The following is a 25132-nucleotide window of genomic DNA, read 5'->3' as shown; positions in this document are numbered from 1 at the left end:
CTTCCAGACTCTCCTACGGACCAGTATCTATAGGGTCAACGGCTGGCCTAGCTGTCCTCTCCAACCTGCTCCAGCATCATGACACCAATTCTGATGGGCTGGGTAGCCTCATACAGGTCATTACATATTTTGAAGCCAACTCCTGATTTATCCGCACAAAGTAAGAAACAATTATTCACATCAGAGAATTCTTTCACCTCCCTAAGAGAGCATCAAACAATTCCTTTAAAGAACCTTTAGAAGATGGCTGCACTTAAATGCAGAACTGTTCAGGAAACCATCTGGATGAATTAGGCTAGACCCTTATTTTATTATCCATTCTGAGTACCACAGATATCAGATGCAGAATCCAAATAACTGCCTCACTGCTCCTCCTTCCTTTGGCTGTGGTAACCTAGCTTTATTTATGACTCAGTAAGAGAAACACTAAACTGCTCAGTATGGAAAAGTCAAGTTCAATCTCTAACTTCTCTCTGATGGATAGACACTGATCTGAATGGTCAAGAAGAGCTTCTGTTGGGGAAAAGGCTTCTTCCTCTCCTTTTCAAAGCTCTTCTGGGTGGTGTTTGTAAATACGACACAAAGGCAAACAGTACAGCTCGTAACACGCATGAGACATTTGAAAAAAAATGAACTTACTCTTGTGGTCTTGATTTTATTGCCTGTAGCACACATCCATCCGGAATTATCAGGGAGTGTCTTACACTCTTCTCCTTCTAGACAAGGTTCCATCTCACACCACCATTTCCCAATCACTATGGAGGCTGTGCAAAGACAGGAAACAAGTGTGTGTGCAATTCATCCAAACAACCTGGGCGCAAGGCTGAGTTCTTCTACAGATGTTAATGCTCTCTGAAACACATTAGGTCCTTTTTAACTTTCATGATTGGCTAAGACTACTCTACTAAGAAGAATGAGATTTTAACTTAAACATCTTAAAATGCAAATATAATTATGCCATCTGGTTTCATCAAGCTACATTTTGTCCACAATATCCTTGTATGATGAAAACATACAGAATGGGGACATTTACTTTTTGGAGGAAATTTTGTGTTAAGTTTGTAGATCAAAGACCTGGTGCTTTCTTTTCAGTGAAAGGGACAAAAGGGCTAACTGTTCTTCAGAATGACTAATTGAGCTCTTGTTTTCAGAAAGGCCCGTTTATTCACCCAGCTTTAGGGTTTATCTCCCACCCTACAGCCTTTGAGATATCAAAGGCTTACCAAAAAAGAAAAAATGAATTGACCAAAAGTATAAAAGAAAACCTGCAAAATTAAAACCAAGTCATAATAAATGAAACTATTTGATTACAGTCAAAAGTATATTTGATACGAGCTGTGGTTTCCTTTCAATAGGTTTAAGGTGATATGAGTGGAACTTTGAAAACTTGACCCTCTGATAAAATAGCCCTATTTTTCAGGGTGATATTGAGGCTGCCCACATTAGGAAGCTGGCAATGAATTTAGTGGATGGATTTATAGCACACTTTTTTGGATAATGAGATTTTAGAAAACTGGAGACTAGATTCGCTCAGTACAAATCAAGCAGCCCCACATCTTAACATCCTGAGTGAAAATTTTTTTCTGCACGAGCGTTGGTCATTTCTGAAGCTGCTCAAGGCATTTTTTTTTTTTTTTTTTTTACAAATCCACCTGGGCATTTTCCTGCAAAATCCTTAAAATGTCTGTGAGTGTTTCTTCTGTGATACTTTCCAAGTGGCTGTCTTGACACTGGACTGAAACTCTAGGTCTTTATCTAAAAGAAAATTGGTCGCTTCCCAACCCCTCACATTTCCACCCTGTCTCTATCCTGACGTTTAATTCTCACAACAACAAAGAACCCACATGACATTTCTTTATGTCACAGAAGATTAATCTTAAAACGAAATGGAGTCCACGCCACAGGGAAGCAGGAGCACATTAAAATCCTCTATCCACTCAGCATTCACTAGAGGGATTAGATTGCTACCTTAGAAGCAGAATGGTTGAAACGTCCGGACATCTACCTGCATTTAGGTTTCCCCCTTCTAGACTTTTCTTATTTCAGACTTCCCCTCCTTTAGAATAGTCTTCCTCAAATTTTCCTTTGAATAAAAATTACTCTGCAGGATTATATATGCAAAATCATTTCTACTCTATTATACAGTCAATTTGAGGATTTTTTTTCAAGGGTAACTTTGCCTGTTATGTGATGCACGCCTTATACGTGGACCAGACCAAATCGCCTAAGATGCAACTACATTGGATAGGGCAAGCAGAGGAAGGAAAATCTTGCACATAGTTCTATCCTTATGCAGGACAATGTGATAATTTTGGTAAAACACAGACTAATAACAGAAAACACGAATACTTCACAGAGTCCAAAATGATTATGAATGTTCTGGATGATTTTCTTTTTAACAACAGGTCTCAGCATCAGGGTATGGACTAGAAGAAGAAGCTAGTCAGGAGTTAAGAGGACTTATTTGTGTGAATTAATAGGTGACAATACTAAATAGAGAAGCATATATTTTGACAGCAAGAAAAACATATGTGGCCTTGAAGGGGAAAAAAAATAAACAGCAAAGCTTCCAGTAATGTCAGATACAAGTCAGTGTTTGGCAGTGTTTATTGAGAGCCTTCAAGCTGAGGCTCCCTGCCTGCTAGAGCTCAGTCACAAACAGGCCAATCACATTTGCCATGTGTGTCCCCTTAAAGCCCACCTAATATTTCAATACTGCTGCCCTGCATCTCGACCATCACGAATGGACACTCTCTGAGGGGAAACTGCCTTTCCCAGTGGTCTTTGATTTAGAATTTGTCCCTCTTTTTTCACAGGGGCACACAAATAATGAACAAGTACTGGTAAGGTCAGACATGAGCACCTTTGCCTCTTTCTAAAGGACCCTGTTCCATCTTCTTTTCGCTGCTGTGCCCTCTCACAGCTGCCTTACTTTGTTGCAAGCTAACAAAGCACTTTCTCCTCTTTCTCTCAAGCATTAATATCTCCTAAATGAAAATGTAGACAGTAGGAAAAAGAATACATCTCAAAACCCAAGTATGACTTTTAATTCAAGTTTATAGAGACCACTGGCTTGGAGGGGAAGAGAAAAAGCTTTCTAAGAATGAAAATGTCCCAGACTTGCCTACGGTCTCTAAAAACTGTTACAGTTGCCTTTCTAAATGGAGTTTGATGACTTGGCACTACTCTCTGGCTTATTAGAATCTAGTTCATTTTACCAGGGTTGCTTTTCTAAAGATGCTATTAGACCTATTTTGTTTCTGCTTTGTGCATTCCACAGTCATCTTAATATATATGATTTTAGGGCCTAGGTCAAACTATAGTCTCGCATCCTAGTTTTTTCATGAACTCGTATTTCCTGCAATATCTTTAAAAAAGTTCACAAAGAAAGGATCTAAAAATTGCCTCCTCTTCTCCCAATTCGGAAGCTACTGAAAACCTTCTGATTATTGGAAAAGGAGTGATCAATTAGATTTAATAAAATGAGCTAATATTAATGATATTTAGTTGTTTTTAAATATTTTTTTCTTAGAGATAATTATAATGATAAAACCATAAATAAAAATAATTCTAAAAGTCTGAATTATAGTGGTCAGTTCAATAATAAAACTGATAACTGACATTTCTGAATGCTTATGTGTCTCTGTGTTAGGTACTTTTAAATGTATTATCTCAGTCTTCAAAGCAACCCTATGAAGTAGATATTATTATGAACCCATTTTTTTTTAGATAAAAAAACTAAAGCCCATAACGGTTAAGTAACTTTCCCAAGCTTACACAGGTAGGAAGTTCAGAAATTAACGCAAGAATCCAGGCCTGCTTAACCACAAAATCTATGTTTTCCATCACGATAGTGCTAACTCATTCTAGTTCTGTATTCAAAATTCATAGGTCTCCAAAAAAACATGTATTGCCTGCTGAGTGGATAAATGAATTCTCTCCATTCTATTTTTAAATTTTTATTCTATTTTATTTATTTTATTATTTTTGGCTGCCTTGGTTCTTCGTTGCCGCGTGCAGGCTTTCTCTAGTTGTGCCGAGCCGGGGCTACTCTTCGTCGGTGCGCGTGCTTCTCATTGCAGTGGTTTCTCTTGTTGCGGACCACAGGCTCTAGGCCAGCGGGCTTCAGTAGCTGTGGCACGTGGGCTCTAGAGCACAGGCTCAGTAGTTGTGGCGCACGGGCTTAGTTGCTCCGCAGCATGTGGGATCCTCATGGACCAGGGCTCGAACCCATGTCCCCTGCGTTGGCAGGCGGACTCCCAACCACTGTGCCACCAGGGAATCCCTGCTCTATTATTATTGGAAATAAATTCATATCAACACAAACACTTGCATAAAACAAAAAAATTCAGCTTCTTGTAAAATTAACTTGAAAGGTAATTTGGGCAAAGGGACAGCTCGTTACACTTGTTTCTTCTTAGTCTCAGCTACACATTGCTTGGTTTCATTAGTTGTAGCGTTCTAACAGAAATTCTCACTAGCGAACACTTTCTGAATCCATGAGAAACTTATGAGGTAGATGCGTAACTGCTCTAAGAACTTTTATCACTTAGAAGAACTGAATTAATTAAATATCAGCTGCAAAACCTAATTCTGTCTTATCTGTGGTGATTATGAAAAAGGGTCTTAAAAGTCCCTTTTCACACTGGCATTCTGGGATTCTCTCTATGAATGTGCCGTGTTCAGAAAAATATCTGATCTTCAACTTTTTCAAGAATGTTCATCTTTCCTTGAGATATTCTTAAAATCACTAAGTCCACTTTAATCATGAGTCCTTTTTTTTAACATCTTTATTGGAGTATACTTGCTTCACAATGGTGTGTTAGTTTCTGTTTTATAACAAAGTGAATCAGTTATACATATACATATGTTCCCATATCTCTTCCCTCTTGCGTATCCCTCCCTCCCACCCTCCCTATCCCACCCCTACAGGCAGTCACAAAGCACCGAGCTGATATCCCTGTGCTATGCGGCTGCTTCCCACTAGCTATCTACCTTACATTTGGTAGTGTATATATATCCATGCCACTCTCACTTTGTCCCAGCTTACCCTTCCCCCTCCCCATATCCTCAAGTCCATTCTCTAGTAGGTCTGTGTCTTTATTCCCGTCTTGCCCCTAGGTTCTTCATGACCTTTTTTTTTTTTCTCCTTAGATTCCATATATATGTGTTAGCAAACGGTATTTGTTTTTCTCTTTCTGACTTACTTCATTCTGTATGACAGACTCTAGGTCCATCCATCTCACTACAAATAACTCACTTTTGTTTCTTTTTATGGCTGAATTATATTCCATTGTATATATGTGCCACTTCTTCTTTATCCGTTCACCTGTTGATGGACACTTAGGTTGCTTCCATGTCCTGGCTATTGTAAATAGAGCTGCAATGAACATTGTGGTACATGACTCTTTTTGAATTATGGTTTTCTCAGGGTATATGCCCAGTAGTGGGATTTCTGGGTCATATGGTAGTTCTATTTTTAGTTTTTTAAGGAACCTCCATACTGTTCTCCATAGTGGCTGATAAAAACCCTGCAGAAAGTAGGCATAGAGGGAACTTTACTCAACATAATAAAGGCCATATACGACAAACCCACAGCCAACATCGTCCTCAATGGTGAAAAACTGAAACCATTTCCACTAAGATCAGGAATAAGACAAGGTTGCTCACTCTTACCACTATTATTCAACATAGTTTTGGAAGTTTTAGCCACAGCAATCAGAGAAGAAAAAGAAATAAAAGGAATCCAAATCGGAAAAGAAGAAGTAATGCTGTCACTGTTTGCAGATGACATGATACTATACATAGAGAATCCTAAAGATGCTACCAGAAAACTACTAGAGCTTATCAATGAATTAGGTAAAGTAGCAGGATACAAAATTAATGCACAGAAATCTCTGGCATTCCTATACACTAATGATGAAAAATCTGAAAGTGAAATCAAGAAAACACTCCCATTTACCATTGCAACAAAAAGAATAAAATATCTAGGAAAAAACCTACCTAAGGAGACAAAAGACCTGTATGCAGAAAATTATAAGACACTGATGAAAGAAATTAAAGATGATACAAATAGATGGAGAGATATACCATGTTCTTGGATTGGAAGAATCAACATTGTGAAAATGACTCTACTACCCAAAGCAATCTATAGATTTAATGCAATCCCTATCAAACTACCATTGGCATTTTTTACAGAACTAGAACAAAAAATTTCACAATTTGTATGGAAACACAAAAGACCTCGAATAGCCAAAGCAATCTTGAGAACGAAAAACAGAGCTGGAGGAATCAGGCTCCCTGACTTCAGACTATACTACAAAACTACAGTAATCAAGACAGTATGGTACTGTCACAAAAACAGAAATACAGATCAATGGAACAGGATAGAAAGCCCAGAGATAAACCCATGCACATATGGTCCCCTTATCTTTGATAAAGGAGGCAAGAATATACAGTGGAGAAAAGACAGCCTTTTCAATAAGTGGTGCTGGGAAAACTGGACAGCTACATGTAAAGGTATGAGATTAGATCACTCCCCAACATCATACACAAAAATAAGCTCAAAATGGATTAAAGACCTAAATGTAAGGCCAGATACTATCAAATTCTTAGAGGAAAACATAGGCAGAACACTCTATGACATAAATCACAGCAAGATCCTTTTTGACCCACCTCCTAGAGAAATGGAAATAAAAACAAAAATAAACAAATGGGACCTAATGAAACTTCAAAACTTTTGCACAGCAAAGGAAACCATAAAGAAGACCAAAAGACAACCCTCAGAATGGGAGAAAATATTTGCAAATGAAGCAACTGACAAAGGATTAATCTCCAAAATTTACAAGCAGCTCATGCAGCTCAATATCAAAAAAAACAAACAACCCAATCCCAAAATGGCCAGAAGACCTAAATAGACATTTCTCCAAAGAAGATATACAGATTGGCAACAAACACATGAAAGAATGCTGAACGTCATTAATCATTAGAGAAATGCAAATCAAAACTACAATGGTATCATCTCACACTGATCGGAATGGCCATCATTAAAAAAATCTAGCAACAGTAAATGCTGGAGAGGGTGTGGAGAAAAGGCAACGCTCTTGCACTGTTGGTGGGAATGTAAATTAATCATGAGTCTTGATTTCACCCTTATAGCAGGTCATACTGCTGTCATGCAGAAGACAGACTGTAGAAGGAGAGTCAATCCATCTTTCAGTGATACATCATAAATGGAGCAGAAATCTTATTTTTTTTTTTTCTCCCCCCTTTGGTTGTTGCCGTTCAGTTTGAGCAATTTTCCCATGGAAATAGAAAAAGATAGAATAAGCAATGGCTTAATAAACATAGAAATAAACATCATATTATCTAAGAACTGTGGTCCCCTTTTTATCATTTCAGCAGATAACACTTGAGTTGCAGTTCAGCAAATGTTTATTGGGTACTTTGCACAGTCAAAGCACTACCTGATTTGCTGAGAGCGATAAAATAATGAACATGACATAGTCCCTGCCCTCAGAACCTACAACTTAGTTCAGGGTTTCTCAATATAGGCACTATTGGCATTTTGGCATGAATTACGGTAAAGAGATAAAATGAACAAAAAGTGCTCCTCCAATAGTAAATACATTAATATACTAGAAGAGCAAATTCACAGTGGGGAGTAGGAAGAGAGGAACTCTTAATAAGATTGTAGAAGTTTCTGAAAGCAAGATGCCTGGGCTTAAAATTGTTTTTTCATTAAATTTTTTTTTAAGGAAAGTTAGGTCATTGAAGATTCTACATTCTGTGAGCAAAGGGAGGACGTGTTATAGGGATAGTTGGGGAAGATGAATTTGGCAGTGGTGTGCAAGATGCAAGAAGGAAGAAGCAAGCACCTGAAATGCCAGATAAGCCCTACTGCATTCAAACAGAGAACTGATAGGTCTTGATTTTTGGAAGCCTTTTCTAGAATTGTGAAGCAGGGCAGAGCTGAACGTGATGTTAGGAACAACTGAGGAAACACTGTTGCCAGTATCTCAACCATATTAACTGTAACCCGAACCACACTGGACTCTAATTATTAGCTTATTAGCTCAGGTGCCTGCCTACTCACTAGGTGGTGAACTTCTTGAGGGCACAGATCACATTGCATTCATCTTTGAATAGCATAGAGTAGCTCGAGACAGGTTTGCCAATTTTAAATGAATGAATGCAAAATGAAAGAAAAAGAGAAAGAAAACAAAGTAGTGCCTATATCAAAGGATTGTGAGGGTCCCATGAGAAAATCCATCCCAAGCACTTAGCAGAGTGTCTGGTATTCAGCAAATGTTTAATAAATATTAGCTATTACTATCATCATCAGCATCATCATTTTTATTACTCAAAAGAATGAAATAATTCCCAAAGAGAAAAGGCAATTCTTCACAAAGTTAGTGAGTACACCATTGTTTTTCGATATTATGCCAAACTCTCAGCTTGCTTCTATGACTTATGAGAGTTTGAGCATAAATTGAATGACTGAACATATGACTGCATTCATGTTCCCAGAAGTAGGTTATAAGTACATCAATCAAGACAAATTTCCAGGCTCATTTTTGTGCAACCTGTCATGCAGTTTAAAGCAATGGCTGGAACTCCATTAGAGGAATGGGACCGCGCTCCAGCTTCCCTTTTGGCACAGGCTGTTGGAACAGCTGTTCCGATTCTCTTCTTCACAAGACCTGCAGCGACTCCCTGTGTGTGACTGTCTTTATCAAAGCAAACAGAAAATTAAAGGCATTGAATAACATTGCCTATAGACATTCCAAACTCCCTCTTTCCTGTGAGCTCACATGTAAGGATTGGATCCAGTTTGGAGGGATTAGGGAATGGTTAAGTCTCTAAGCTCTTGGGTATGTAATAGAGGGACCCAGGTTTGAACCTTAACTCCATCACTTACTGGTAGAATGGCTTCAGAAAGTTCTTTGGTTCAAGTCTCAGGTTCCTGAGTTATAAATGGAGTTAATAAAAATCACAACTGGTTATTGTGAATTTTAGATGAAATAAGATACTTAGCAGAATACCTAATAAACGTTATACTCAACACATGGAAATTACTACTGTTATTTATCCATATGTCCACTATCTATCTATGTATGCATTCATGCAATTACCTTTATAGAGAGTGAGTACCTTTTTTTTTTCTTAAATGGAAGTTTATCCTAGTTCTGGGATGCACATATTTGCTTTTTACTGATTAGACTGTACTTCTTGGTAGGATCTATAATATATTTTGGAGACATACATAGAATTAATAGCTGATGATAGGATTCATTAGCACTGCTTCTCTTCTACAAATTCTATTCTAGTGCTTTTCAAACTGAGGCAATTTATCTTGGTGAGGCTGGAAGTGAGGATATGGATTGTGAAACGGGCAGTACTTAAAGACAGAAGATAAGAGTGGTACAATTTCCTTGAGTGATAGTTTTCCTTGAAGGTATCTGAAGACAAAAGTTATATTTTATTCATTCAAAAGCTATTCATTAACTACTGTGCTGGACATAAAAGAGACACAGTTCCTACCCTAAAGTGGCATACAATCTCTTGTGGGAAACACTATATGTAATGATGGGATAATGAGGGGGTAATTTAACCACCAAGTAATCAACCAAAGTGTTTTCATATTAAAGCAAATAAGAATATTTACTATGAGGTAAAAGGCTAACTTCACATGAATTTTAAGATAAAACACAAAACAAAGAAATCTTTTACTTTTCATGGGCAGTCTTATCAGAATGCAGGGATACACTTCCTACTGCTTTGAAAAAAAGCTGTCTGCTTGGTGAGAAAGAATGTTCAGATTTTTTGCCAACTTAAGGGAACACTCCTAATCCCTGCCAACAATAACATTCTTCTTCGTGGTCTGGACACCAGGGCTGGCGTTTCTGGATTATTTTGCACTTTCAATACATGATAACTCTATTCATGCATCTACTTATACTTCAAACACTGGATGTTGGTCTTGCTTTCCCTAAATTGATGGTTTTATTTTAGAATTAAATTCAGCTATATTTTTTTGTGTTTGTGTAGGTACGTAATTTAAAATATACAGTTAAGAAGGAACACAAAGAACCATGGTTATTAGACAGATTTCCTAATGTACATCCCTTGTATTCTCAAATTTAACATTCTGTGTTAAAGACGAACCCTGAAGTTTACAGTAGATAGTAAGTGTAATTTTGTTAGGACAAAAATATTTTGATGTTCTTATTTTTGCCTACCATAGAAAACTTTACATTTTTCCTCCCCAATTTTAAAAGTAATATATATTCTTTTCTAAAATTCAAAGCGTATGGATAATTAGAACAAGGAAAATAAACACAATTGCATTAGGCAGAGGTAAATTGCTACATTTGGGTATGTTTTTCCTAGACTTTCTCTATGATTATTCCTTACATAGTATCCAGAGTGATCTTTTAAAATGCAAACGATTTCCTATCATTCATCTCTTAAAACCCTCCAACGTTTCCATCACTTAGAATAAACTCTTTACAATCGGCCTACAGACACCCACATTACTTGGTCCCGCCTGTTTCTTCAACCATGTCTTCCACCATCCCCACTTCCACCCCCCTCCCCTCATTTTGTTCCAATCTCTCTGGCCCTCTAGCTCTTCTGCAAACCTGGAAACCTCTTTTATGATTTGGCTAACCCTCTGTCTGGGCTGTGTTCGCCCAGAATTGACATTAACCAGGCCTCAATTCAATTGTTTGTTCTCTGAGTGGTCTTATCTAAACTAATTCACACCTGCTTACCCTGCCACTTTCCCCTCACGTTCGGCTTTTCTTTTCTTTTTTTTTTGTTCATGTTAGATGTTGCCATTTCTTTCCTTTTTTTTTTTTTACATCTTTATTGGAGTATAATTGCTTTACAATGGTGTGTTAGTTTCTGCTTTATAACAAAGTGAATCAGTTATACATATACATATGTTCCCATATCTCTTCCCTCTTGCGTCTCCCTCCCTCCCACCCTCCCTATCCCACCCCTCCAGGCGGTCACAAAGCACCGAGCTGATCTCCCTGTGCTCAGCACATACTATTACCAAATTCACAGAACATATTTTGTTGGCCTGGATATTTGCCTTTTCCTCCCACTTGATGGTAAGCTCCATGAAAGTTTGGACTTTATATTTCCAAACGGCTAGAACAGTGCCGCATATAGTAGATGATCACTATATATATTTAAAATGGTTGTATAAATGTATATACATAAAAAATGTAAATTTTTTTGAAAAAAGTAAGATCACACCACATAGTTTTCTACCCTTCTTTAAAACCTAAACACTGAATCATAAACATTTTTCCATGTCTATTAATAAATGAAATGCATCATTATTTTAATGCCTGCATAATATTCCATAGGAAGGCTGCATCTTAATTAATTTAACTAATCCCCTACTGTTGGAAATTTAGGTTGTCTTTCTTTGGGGTTGGTTGGCTGATTGCTATTAGAAAGGATGCTTACATGAACAACCTTGCACACATATCTTTGCAAATGTATTTATTTCCCCAGAATGAATTCCAAGGAGTGGAATTTCTGAGTCAAAGGGTAAAAAATGTTTGGTACTTCTGATATATATCATCAATATGTCCTCCAGAAAATTTGTACAAACTGGTATTTCCCATCCAATGTACCCATTTCTCTGTACAGCGTCACCAACATTGTTAGCATTCTTAATGAGTTCAGTGAAATATGGATTTTGTTTGTTTTTTGGCGGGTACAGAAACATGTGGCTTAACTGGAGAACCCTAACTGTCAGCTTTCATGTTCCAACTTGACTTTCAAAAGAGTGACCTACTATAGCAATAGGGCGTCAATTTCTTTGTGAATAATTCCTCCTCAAAGAATCCAACTGAGAGGGTTGTCACAGAATAAAGAGAGCATAGGGAGGTCAGGCATAGGGAAGGCTCTAAGCCAAAAGCAAAACCAAAAACACTACATTGGAGTCCTTAGGGAGCACCGGTATTTCCTGGAGGTCCCCAGTGGATGGAATGTGCCTACTGCACACGGATCTTGGGTTCAGCCAACTCAGTGTGGAGAATCTTGCTGTTTCAGAATAGAATGTGCATTTATGTCTGTCCTTCTGGAATTCTGTGTCCCTCTGCATATACTTCTATTTGATCCAGTTACATTCATGGCAACAAAATGGGGAAGGGGTTAACCTAGATGTGGGTGTAGAGAAGAACTCCAAAATGGTTCTACATTTTAAATCAAAAGGAATATCAGATTTTAAAATGATATTTACAAGCAACTTTCAAGCCACTTGTACATCTATGTACCTTTTGGGTGCTAGCTCTCTGTGTTCTTACCATGTGATAAATGGCTCCTGGGAGGAATATATTTGTATACCAGCATTTTCTCAGTTTGAAAAAGTACTTTATTAGGTTATTATTAGGTTCTATAATATAGTTTTTTTTCTAGAATGGCTATAGATTTACCAGAATCAAATAATGTTAGTTAAGTACCCTTTTTTCTTTTCACAGGTAAGGTAATCACTTTTATAGTGATTGATACATTAAAATATCACTTTGGTTGATTCCATTTTGCAAGAAATCCCCAATATTAAATTATTCCCAGAAAATTCTTGGCATCAAGTTCCTTTGCAAAAGCAGTGCTCGCAATCTTGGCAGTAATGGGAAAGTTGTACACTGATTGGAAGGTCTTTCATTTTAATTTCGTTCCCACTAGAGAAGACTGATATAAATAAAATTTAAATAGAAAACACATTTCAGATGCCAGCGCTGAAAAAGACTTTGTCAGCCTAATGAAAAGTTATCAATTTTCTCGATTTTATTCCATAAATTGTGAGTCATTTTCTAAATGGATTAGACTAAAGGAAAGTTCAAACTCCCAGTGAGATGCTCTTGGTGCTGATGGAGACTTCAGACAAGGGAGATAGAACAGGGCACACAAAACCTCTCAGGCCTCTTCAGATCTATACAAATTGATGGCAAGTTAGGACAGAGGTATCTCTAACCCTGAACTCACCTATTGCCTTAGAAGCCAAATCCTGGGGAATTGAACGGGAAACATTGTTTCTCTTATTTTTTTAGGATGACATGCATGGCTGATTGAATTATAACTGAGAACATGGAAATTTTGGGAGGAGTGAAGCCTAGAGGAAGAGGCTGTGTCACTCAGTGCTTTATATGCCTGTCTCATAGATCCTTGATAGAATAAGACAAAAACACGCTACGATGCTATGATATTCACACAGTCTCTGAGGAAGACTTTGATGCCTTCTGATTTATTATAGTTAATTTAACTTCAGAAAACATAACCCAACTTTCATGTGAGGATGAAAGGTGTAAACCTTGATCACAGAGCACTCTTGAATCTAGTTTTATTTGTGTGTACATGTTTGAAAGGGCAAGATAATTTGATAATTGCTTATTTTTGTAATTTGGCAAGAACCGCCCAATATCTTTTTGGCACATGCCTTCACTCACCAATCCCTTGAGAAATGGAAAATAACAATCGGTGCTTTATTTTCTCTTACACAATGCCATACAACTAGCATGGTTCTTCTGGTGGAATTGTTGGGATGGTTTGGAAAAGCTCAGCTTTATTTATCAGAAAATATCTAGAGACTATATGCTCTATGCTTAGCATCACTTAACATAGGCAGTCTGAGTGACGTAAAAGCATGCCAAAGCTTTCACGTGAGTTTTAAAGTAGATGAGCAAATGAGAGATGACATAAGGTCCCTATTTGTTAGACACTTCATTTCTAAAATATCAAACAACTTTATTATTTTATTTATTTTTATTATTTTTATTATTTTATTATCTTCATTACTGTGCGCAGGCTTTTCTCTAGTTGCAGTGAGCAGGGGCTACTCTTCGTTGTGGTGCACAGGCTTCTCATTGCGGTGGCTTCTCTTTTTGCGGAGCACAGGCTCTAGGCGTGCGGGCTTCAGTAGTTGTGGCATGTAGGCTCAGTAGTTGTGGCGCATGGGCTTAGTTGCTCCACGGCATGTGGGATCTTCCCAGACCAGGGCTCGAACCCGTGTCCCCTGCATTGGCAGGCAGATTCTTAACCACTGCGTCACCAGGGAAGTCCCCAAAACAACTTTATTTAAACAACCAGAATGAACTTTTAGAAACTGCCAACATGGGAAAATTCACAATATTGGCACTTTGCAACTTATCATGTTCATGTCGATGATGGTACTAGGAAAGCGAGAAAATCAAAGAAAGCCAGGAATATAAACGTGGCAATGTTTGTGATGAATCCAGCTGCAAAAAGTTCAGAATGATAGCTCTGCTGCCTCAAGCCACATCTCCCCTACTCCTCTCGCTAAATTGAAGAACTCGAAGTTTAGCTAAATTGGAAGCAGGATGTAATGCATTCCCAAAGTTCAACAGCAAAACCTAGAAACCAGAACAGTAAGTCCCAGTCTGAGAGCTAAGGATCTCTGAAGGAGGAGGGGAAGACTGTGGTTTCCAGGGTGGTCTGAAAAGCTTTCCTGACTAGCAGTAGTGATTTAGTAATTCTGATTCATTTTTATTGTTTGTATTTACCTTCTCTTTATGTCAGGTGATACTATTCATTTTCTGATTGTAGAAACGGCTGCACATTCTTCTTCTCCCTCTGTGTCCACCCCTTTGAAATGTGACTTTACCTCTCCTCCCATCAGGAAGTGGAGTCTATTTCCCCAGTCCTGCTATCTGGGTTTGGCCATGTGCTTCATTTGGCTAATAAGAAGTTAGCAAACACGACACAAGAAGAAGCTTGAAAGCTTGAAGCTTGAAAGCTTGCTTGGGGCTCGCTGCGCTTTGGAACCCTGAGCTGACCACAATGAAACGTCATGTAGAGCAGAGAGTAGTTTTATCCAATCTGATGCCCTCCTGGACTAATTAGCCTGTCAACCATCAGACATGTAGCTGAGCCCATCCTATACTCCAGCTCTACAAAGTTCACTGCTAGCCTGTTCCTTAATCCCACCACTTCCTGTCTTGAATATTTATACAACAGCTGCAACTTCAGTGGCTATCATGAAGGAAAGTTCAGGAAAACTGCTGCAATGCTGGCACTTATGTCATTAAATCGATGTCAACAACCCAAACCTCTGGACTTCTTGTTATCCAAGAAAAATCAATTCCTATTACTCAAGCTATTACAGTTGGTCATTCTATTACTTACCACGTAACACAACCCTAAGTAAAACTGAAGGTATTCGATAAATATTTGTGGACTAACTGAATGAATGAATCCATATATTTGTACCAAGGCCATATCACTGCCATTTCTATCCACTTAGTACTAAATATCCACAATGGTCAAAGGCTGATTTTTTTTGGCATTCGAATTCAGAAATTCAATTGACCTATAGACAATCCTGAGAGCGGCTTTCTGTCCTCATTATGTGTGTCTCCAATTTGCGCGCACAATCAGACCTTCCTTCACAACTCAACAGATGCAGAAGATACAGAACTGGCATAGCTGTATGTAAATTAGGCATTTTCCCAGAGACTTTCAGTGTCAGTGGTAATGTTGAATTTTCTTAATTACAATCCAGATATGCTCGCAATGGAGTAATACTAACTGTTATGGTCTAGAGAAGCTAAATTCAATTTTACTAAACTATTATGATTCATTTGGATGTACTATTTGGGCAACAGGAGGAGCACATATAGAAATTGCTCTCGTGGTGAAGTATTTTCTGAGGCTTGCTGGAGCAAAGAAAGAAATTGGGAGAAGATTGAAAATCAGCCATCAGAAGAGAAAGAGAAAGAGAGCAACTAAAGCAAAGGCTTCTAACATTTATTTATTATTGATTTAAAATCATTTCTGTTCTACCCACAGTAGGCTGAAATGTATCTCTACCTGAGTCCAAGCCACGGGGACAGAGTCGGAAAATTCTTTGAATTGATGTGATTTGGGGAGAAGGCAGGTCTGAAGAAATTCTTTTTTCTTATGTTCTGAGTTTTTAAGTTGGCTCTAGCTCAAGTACCAAGCTCAAAAACCATTTTCATTCCAATTTCTGAGATGACAACTTTTCTCAAAGAAAAAACAATCACTGGCACAACATGGCTTAACACGAAATTTTGAGTAAAGGTGTACTGCCTTTGTGTTATAGCATTTTGTTGGGTCATAAGAGCCCCTTTCTATAAGAAGGATTATATCAAAATTACCTCCTTTCAATTATGAATCTTATTATGCAGTCTTTCTTGACTAATGTCCCCCCTCAATTCAGACAGGTAAAGCACAGACAGTATGTAAATCCACAAAACACATGCATCCCAAGATCATTTCTGAAATGCATCAGGCTATGTAGTGCAGTTGATACAAAACTATGAGGCAATCATCAGGAATCTTCTAATTGGCCCTGTTCTATTGTGTAGTATAGAACAAGAAGCTCAACATCTTGAAACATATAGACACATGTATCAGCTCATTATTTGGGAGCTGAGAAGAATTAATGACATTTTAGAGAGAAGGAAATTGAACCAAAGGGAGGTTACATAACTTGCCCGTGCTCACACAGCTAGTAAGAGGCAGAACTGTGAATCGGCCAAAGCAACTTTCTCCAGAGCTGGTTAAAGGTTTGGGAAAGTAATGTATAAGATAAATGTGGAAGGATGAAGAGTAATTTGCAAAGTAATCAAAGTAGAGATGGGTAATTTCAGTGGCGATAAAGCTGCGCACATCCCAGAAGTGTGAGCTAGAATGCTGTACTCTGGGAACTACTGGTGATTCAGGATGTCTGGAGCAAAAAATGCATGTGTGTTTGTGAGGGAGCGAGGGAAGGTGAGGCTGGGTGCGTTTTAGGTACTGAGGAATTTGATCAAGGTCTTCTTAAGTAAGTCGGCTTTACAAAAATGCTAACACTGTGGCAAATCAAAGATGCCGCGAGGATAATGGAAAGGATCACTTTTGATCCGGAGCAAGCTCTCTCTCATCTTAGGTGATACTGTTTCTCTGTCAGATGAATTTCTTCTCCTGGGCCATGATTCCTCATTGGGAAAGGGCAGTTTAGTAGACGGCACTGGGAATGAATTAATTCATTTGGCAGAAGCAAGCAGTCTGTCCTCACCAAATATTTCCTTCAGTTCAGATCTCCATCAGGGGTAGCCTGGAGAATGTCTGCTCAGCATCAGTATCACTCCTCTGATTGGAGGTCACGTGACTGCAGGCTTCCACATCTTTCCCTGCACCAAGGCTGTAAAACCAACTAGGGACCCTCGGTTTATAGACAAGGAACCAGGGCAAAAGAAACTGCAGGAGGCCATGACCCACGTAAAGAACTCTACTTGAGTTTTAAGCCATAGGGTACCACTTTTAGGAATTCCCTCTTTTACTGAAATGAATTTACATAAAAAGGGAACTTTGTTTCCTTGCTCTAAGTGGTAAACTGGTATCATTTGTTCTAAGGGCAAATATACAAGTATACCACCCCCCTATGCATACCCCAGTTTACTGCATCTAGTTGGATACTGCTGTCCTCCTAAACTGATGTCTTCAGTCTATTTTTAAGAAATTGGCAATTAGTAAATTTTAGAGAGGTGTTAGAGACACAACAGTACCAAACTCTTCTCATTCAAGATATCATAGACAGATAAAAACTGAAAAAGAAGTCCTAATTACTCTGTATTCATTGTTACTTAGTGCCATGTCTGTTAATACCTAAAATGACCTCATTTATCACCAGTGGTATGATCGCTGCACACTGAACACAATGAAACAATCTCTCTCTGCCTCTCAGTCTCTCCATCTCTTTTATTGATTCTTCTAGTAGCAGGAGTGAGAAAGAGCTAATGCTGTCCTTAGATGCCTTACAATATCCTGATTGCCTTCAATCCAAGACCACTTTTATTTAGATCACATTCAAGAACTAGACACATTAATGAGAGAGATGAATAAACGAAACTGTAAACTGTGAAAGAGCTGCAACATTAGTAGCTTAAGTTTTTCAGCTGGCATTCACATTAAAAAATGTATCAACCGAGCCTAACATTTCTTGAAGGACAGCTCCATTTCAGTCCTGTCTCCATGATGAAAAGCGCCAGACTGGGAAGTCATCGGTCTGGTATTTTAAGACACATTTAATGGCTGAATTTGGAAGACAGCTTCCAGTACCTGAATGTCCAGGAAAAATATTAATCAATCAAATTTTATTAGTGATGACCAGTAACAGAAAAAAGCTAAATTCAGCGCTAAAATTTCATTATTACAGTGGGTTGAGTGACCTCCAATATTCCTTAAAAGACTGACGGTCTTGGATTCTGAGAGAAATGAATTTTGAAGATGAAATAGGAAATAGTATGTCACTGCAAAGAGGCATAGAGGCACTCTCTCCCGTGCACAGAGACCAACCTGTATCTGCTTTTATTGATCAAACTGAACAATGTGAATTGGATTTCGGGAAGAAATGGCCAACGTAGCCTGTAAACAATGCTTGGTTTCTACACATTTGAAACTCCCTAGGCTACTGTATTCTCTGCCACTTTCAAAGCGGGTGCTAATTTCAAAAGAAGCTCACATCTACAGCTGCAGAGGTTTCATCGGGAAAGAAAGAGAGGGGGATAACATTTGTTGAGCAAATCTTAAATACCTTATACAGAGTATTTCTATCTCAGCTAATGCTCTCAGCAACCCTGGCAAGGCTATTATTACCCACATTTTACAGATAAGGAAAGTAAGGTTCAGATTTTAAGTAATTAGCAAAAACGAATGGATAGCACAAGTTTGGGTATAAACTCAGGCTTTTATGAGACCTAACGTGTTATGTATTTTTTTAATCCAGAATGTCTGTTGGAAGCACAGGTTTGGTGATGCCAACATCAATTTGTAACATAGCTGTTGTTTCTACATACCTAGCATTTATTTCCTTGTCTACTGGCAAAAATACCCTAATTTTCCTTTGGGGAACTACTCTGCTCACAATGTTAGTCTGATGTTTCAGATGGAGCTGACCCCACCCCTTGGAAACAGAGATGCACATGACCAGGCTTGTCCAATCAGATCACTCCATCTCTGTGTAGGTCAAAGACTGTTGCAAAAAAATTAGCTACTCTTCTCTTTGAGAAGTAAAGTATCATTTCCCTCCTGCTGAACCTGGGATGGCCCTAGTAACTTGCTTGACCAACCGAATGCAGCAGAAGTGATATTTGGTAGGTCACAAAAAGCCACGTAGCTTCTACCCATGCTTCTTGGAATGCTCTCTCTGGGAGTCCTGAGCTATCTTGTTAGAAGTTCGACTACACTGAGCCTACCATGCTGGAAGAGGCATAGACACCATGTTGATAATCCCAGCTGAACCCATCCTTCCAGCCACCCACTTTATGCCAAGGTAAATGAGTAATTTTGGACCAGACCAGTCCAGTCTAGTCACCAGCTAAACACCATGCAGTGACCTCTGCCAATGTCATGTGAAACAGAAGAAGCAACCTGCTGACACATCCAAATTACTGACTGATAAAATCATAAGATGTAATAAAACATTATTGTTTTAAGCCACTAAGTTTTGGGGTTATGATGCAGCATTAAAGACGGGAACAATATCTTTGGCCAGAAGGATTGGTTTGGAGATGGGCTGTGATCTGGGTCAACCAATGACATTCATCTAGGAGTTTTGCTAATTCTACTGGGAAAAAGATAACTCTGTTTTCACTGTTAGGTGGTGATCTGGTAAGATACAAAACTGGGGCTACTGGTAGCATTTTTTTTTTTTTTTTTTTTGCGGTACGCGGGCCTCTCACTGCTGTGGCCTCTCCCGTTGTGGAGCACAGGCTCCGGATGCGCAGGCTCAGCGGCCATGGCTCATGGGCCCAGCCACTCCGCGGCATGTGGGATCTTCCCGGACCGGGACACGAACCCATGTCCCCTGCATCGGCAGGCGGACTCTCAACCACTGTGCAACCAGGGAAGCCGAGTAGCATTTTTATTACTACTGGAGCACAGCTTATTTGAGACTGAAGCCAACAGGGAAGAAACAGTAGAAAGATGGAGAGAGAGGGAGTGAAGTCTGAAGACAGTCATAACCTTGGCCTTTTATTTCAGAGGAAAATAAACTTTTTATTTAAATCAACTGAATTTTGTTTCTTTCCACTGAAGAAGTTTCCACCAAGAAAAGCTGTATTAATGGGATAAGCTGAAATGATAAAGAAAGACTGCAAATGAGGAAATGAAGGACCTCTTTGTATATATATTTGTATACATGTTCATATTCAAAATTAATATCAAGGCACAGTTTCAAAGGTGGAGGCATACTAAAAAAAAAAAAGCAGGGCTTCCCTGGTGGCACAGTGGTTGAGTCCACCTGCTGACGGAGGGGACGCAGGTTCGTGCCCTGCTCCGGGAGGATCCCACATGCCGTGGAGCGGCTGGGCCCGTGAGCCATGGCTGCTGAGCCTGAGCGTCCGGAACCTGTGCTCCACAATGGGAGAGGCCACAACAGTGAGAGGCCCGCGTACTGCAAAAAAAAAAAAAAAGGCAAACTTAAGGACATATCTAAAAATAATTTGCCACGCCTATATAGGAGGGCTTTCACTTCAGAGGCCTTCTGATCTTTTCAATTGTACTTCTACACAGAAAAGTACAGATACATAGTTTGGTCAAAAGTTATTTGGGGACACAAAAATAAACTCAAAATGGATTAACCATCTAAGTGTAAGACCTAACACTATAAAACTCTTAGAGGAAAACATAAGAAAAACATTCTTTGACATAAGTCACAGCAAGATCTGTTTTGACCCACCTCCTAGAGTAATGAAAATAAAAGCAAAAATAAACAAATGGGACCTAATTAAACTTAAAAGCTTTTGTGCAGCAAAGGAAACCAAAAGCAAGACAAAATGACAACCCTCAGAATGGGAGAAAATGTTTGCAAACAAAGAAACTGACAAAGGATTAATCTCCAAAATATACAAACAGCTCAGACAGCTCAATATCAAAACAAACAAACAACCCAATCGAAAAATGGGTGGAAGACCTAAATAGACATTTCTCCAAAGAAGATATACAGATTGCCAAGAGGCACATGAAAAGATGCTCAAGATCACTAATTATTAGAGAAATACAAATCAAAACTACAATGAGGTGTCACCTCACACCGGTCAGAATGGCCATCATCAAAAAAATCTACAAACAATAAACGCTGGAGAGGGTGTGGAGAAAAGGGAACCCTCTTGCACTGTTGGTGGGAATGTAAATTGATAGTCACTATGGACGACAGTATGGACGTTCATTAAAAAACTGAAAATAGAACTACCGTATGATCCAGCAATTCCACTCCTGGGCATAAACCAGGAGAAAACCCTATTCTAAAGGATCCATGCACCCCAATGTTCATTGCAGCACTATTTACAATAGCCAGGACATGGAAGCAACCTAAATGTCCATTGACAGAAGAATGGATAAAGAAGATGTGGCACTTATATACAATGGAATATTACTCAGCCATAAAAAGGAATAAAATTGGATCATCTGTAGAGATGTGAATGGACTGGAGTCTGTCATACAGAGTGAAGTAAGTCAGAAAGAGAAAAATATTGTATATTAAATGCATATATGTGGAATCCAGAAAAATGGTACAGATGAACCTATTTGCAGGGCAGGAATAGAGACACAGATGTACAGAATGGACGGGTGGACACAGGGTGGGAGGGGAGGGTGGGATGAATTGGGAGATTAGGATTGACATATATACACTACCATGTGTAAAACAGATACCTAGTGGGAACCTGCTCTATAGCACAGGGAGCTCAGCTTGGTGCTCTGTAATGACCTAGATGGATGGGATGGGTGTGGGGTGTGGGAGGGAGTTCCAAGAGGGAGGGGATATATGTATATATATAGCTGACTCACTTCATTGTACAGCAGAAACTAACACAACATTGTAAAGCAATTATACTCCAAAAAAAATAGTTATTGGGGAAAAAAATAAACAAGCACAATAGTATGATGGTTAATACCGTTAGCTTATGTCTCAGTGGGCAAGTTAGTTTGATGACCTGAGATATATTTTCCTGACCTGTAAAATGGGAATAATACCTGTCCTGCTTTCTTCAGAGAGTTTTTAATTAAATGATTTAGTGCTTTTGGAGGCAACTGGAAACAGACAAGTAAAGCTCTGTTTAGAGCTCACAGTTTGGGGGAACTTATTTGGCTACACCATTCTTTATGAAACAGGAAGTGATGTGTGTCAGCAGGAAAGACAGGTCTGACTCTTGGAGTTGATGCTAGAAATATCCCGTGCCATTACTGTTAAATATGGTAGCCACTGGCCACATGTGACTGTTTAGATGTAAATCAATTAAAATTTAATCTCTCAGTTGCACTAGGCACATTTCAAGGGCTTAAGAGCCGTACATGGCTTTGGCTACCACGTTGGACAGTGCAGAATAGAATATTTCCATCAGTCCAGAAAGTTCTGTTGGACAGCAGCGGTCTAGTATAGCTGACATTCCATCTGCCCAGCATCTATTAGCTATCACCTGCCATGAGCCCACCTACTCCATCACTATCAGCACCCCCTTCACGCCTAAAGGAGCTCTGATCTCTACACCTTTTTCATGTCTTATGCTCACCACTCTTGTAGAGGCACTTGTGGAGCCATGTAAAGTGGACTGAAATCCTAAGAAGACCTGGGTTCTGATCCCACATCTAATACTGATGTAGGTGACAACTTCAGCCAATCAGGTTATGTTATTAAGCCTCAGATTCCCATCTGTAAAGTGGGTATAACACTCACTTTACACACTTGTTGAAACTGCATGAGCGAACGCAGGTGCTTTGAAAAATGTACAAAGGTCAAGATGAACAAAGCTCTTAAGAAGTTAAATTCTTTTTCTCACGAGGAATCTGTCAAGATCTAATTTTACAGTTAATGTAGCAACACAGTCAAGATCATTTGCTCAGACACCAGATAAAATAATTATTTACTTATTTTTAACTTGCTTTAAATCCATTTTAGTCACTTACTAGTTGTATAATCTTGGACAAATTTTTAAGCACTTTTAACCCCATGTTCCTCATAAAACTGAAGGCAAGAACCCACCTGATACTGATGCTGTGCTGATTAAGTGAGATAACATGATTTTAGAATTGTAACTGGCACACAGAATGGACTAAAAACTATCAGCTAACCCTTCTGGCCCTGGATGCCCCACGGGCCATTGAATGGCTTTCAATCAATACAGAGGCACAACGGCTATAGGAGTGTATCTGGACTTCTGATGGTGGGTAAAGAAAATTACAGAGAGCTAATGATACTAGTGTCTAATTTTTTTTAAAGTACATTTTCTTAAGCTAGTTGCTCATTGTGCTTAATGCTGATAAAATAGTCTCTACTTCTAAAAGTTAATGAATGATTTTTTAAAAAATTTTGCTTACTGAAGTATAGTTGATTTACAATGCTGTGTTAAGTTCTGCTGTACGGCAAAGTGATTCATTTATACATATATATTCTTTTTCATATTCTTTTCCATTATGGTTTATCCCAGGATACTGAATATAGTTCCCAGTGCTATATAGTAGGACCTTGTGTTTATCCGTTCTATATATAATAGTTTGCATCTGCTAATCCCAAACTCCCAGTCCTTCCCTTCCCCATCTCCCCTCCCCCTTGGCAACCACAAGTCTGTTCTCTACGTCTGTGAGTCTGTTTCTGTTTCGTATTTATCTGTGTCACAGTTTAGATTCCACATATAAGTGCTTTCATATGGTATTTGTCTTTCTCTGGTCTGTTTTACTTAGTGTGATAATCTCTAGGACCACCCATGTTGCTACAAATGGCATTATTTCCATGAGTGATGTTTTTTAAAGAGTAAGTTTTTTTGGAAGTCCCTCATCTCTATACTGTGGTAAATAAATCTCTGTCCACTATATGATGAAAAAAACAGAGTGAACTTTGTAAACAAATCGACAGGTCACGTGCTCTGTGGCAGCACGTGAGTGGTTGAAAATTTAACTGTGGAGTCAGAGGACCAGATTTACATAACCTGGATTAAGTTATATGACTTCTGTAAACCTTGGTGTCCTCTTTCATCAAACAGGAATAATCATAGTGTTCCTACCTCATAGAGTTGAGTAATTATATGTTAAACAGTTAATATAGAAGGGGTGTAGAAGAAGTCCTGTCATATGTAAGTGCAATGTATGTTATTAATGACGATGCTGAAGGTCACCATCATCATTTATATTACCAGAACCATTCCTGGTTTATAACAAGTGCTCAGTTAAATATTGGATATCACTTACTGTTATCTGCCGTAATTCTAAAATGATATATTTGGTTTTAATTTGAATAAGTAAACTATACTGAGAGTTATAATAAAGACAGACAAATGATTTTAGTAAATTAAGTTTACCTATGGTAACTAATACCACCAGGAAAAAGTCAAACGATTGTGAATCTGGGGAATATTAATCTTAAATAATAAATATTCTTAAATAATACTTAAATAATAATATTCTTGTAAAATTTGAAACTATGTATTTGTTTACCATATACTCTTTAATACCTATTTTCTTAGAGTAATTAAGAGAGTCCTTAGAATCATTATATAGGAAGAAAACCCATGATATTTATCCAGATCACACCCCATTGCCTCTGTTCAATTAATTTAGACTTTATTGTTTTGATATAAGAAACATGTTTACCTTTTCTAGTGTATTTCTTAATCAAGTTCTAGAAGGAATAAGTAATTTCAACTTGTCTTAGAAACCTAGCGAAACTATGAAGATAATTACGTCAATAACAGTTATGGCGACTGCATTTGCTAATAGCATTATTTTCACATTTGTTTTCATACCTATTACTTCATGTTTAAATTCATCATAGCAAGAGGCTGAGCCTTATTTCCATATTTATTACTACCCAGATATTTATACTATATGTTTATATAAAAAACAGCAATGGGTGTAATCTTGAATGTGCAAAGCAAATGAAATATGATTGCCAAAGATCTAATGAGTTTTTTCCCCTTTCAGGGGCAAGGAAATAGCTAGGAGACTAGAGAGATGCATTTGCATTTGAGTCTTCTTAATATACGCACTGGAAAATCAATATGATAGATGCCTGACCTTCCTCCTGTTCTCCTGAATAAGCAAGAACACACTGAAATCAAAAGGTATAAAATCTTAAGGATTGCAATGAGCTGATTTA

General features: G+C 38.4%; 1 protein-coding gene across 1 annotated transcript in view; it reads right to left on the bottom strand.

Annotated features, from left to right (window-relative positions):
- Positions 1-25132, bottom strand: part of TAFA1 (TAFA chemokine like family member 1) — a gene marked incomplete at its 3' end in the record, with an annotated part of 486155 nt that overhangs the window by 4851 nt on the left and 456172 nt on the right. The window contains exon 5 of the mRNA XM_082663867.1: positions 640-764. Coding sequence (XP_082519993.1) covers positions 640-764 — 125 coding nt within the window. The remainder of the gene's footprint in view (positions 1-639; positions 765-25132) is intronic.

Source organism: Grampus griseus (genome assembly GCF_964374135.1).
Source record: "Grampus griseus genome assembly, chromosome: 10".
Taxonomy (NCBI): domain Eukaryota; kingdom Metazoa; phylum Chordata; class Mammalia; order Artiodactyla; family Delphinidae; genus Grampus; species Grampus griseus.
Note: the sequence above shows the minus strand (reverse complement) of the source record. Positions and strands in the feature narration are given on the sequence as shown.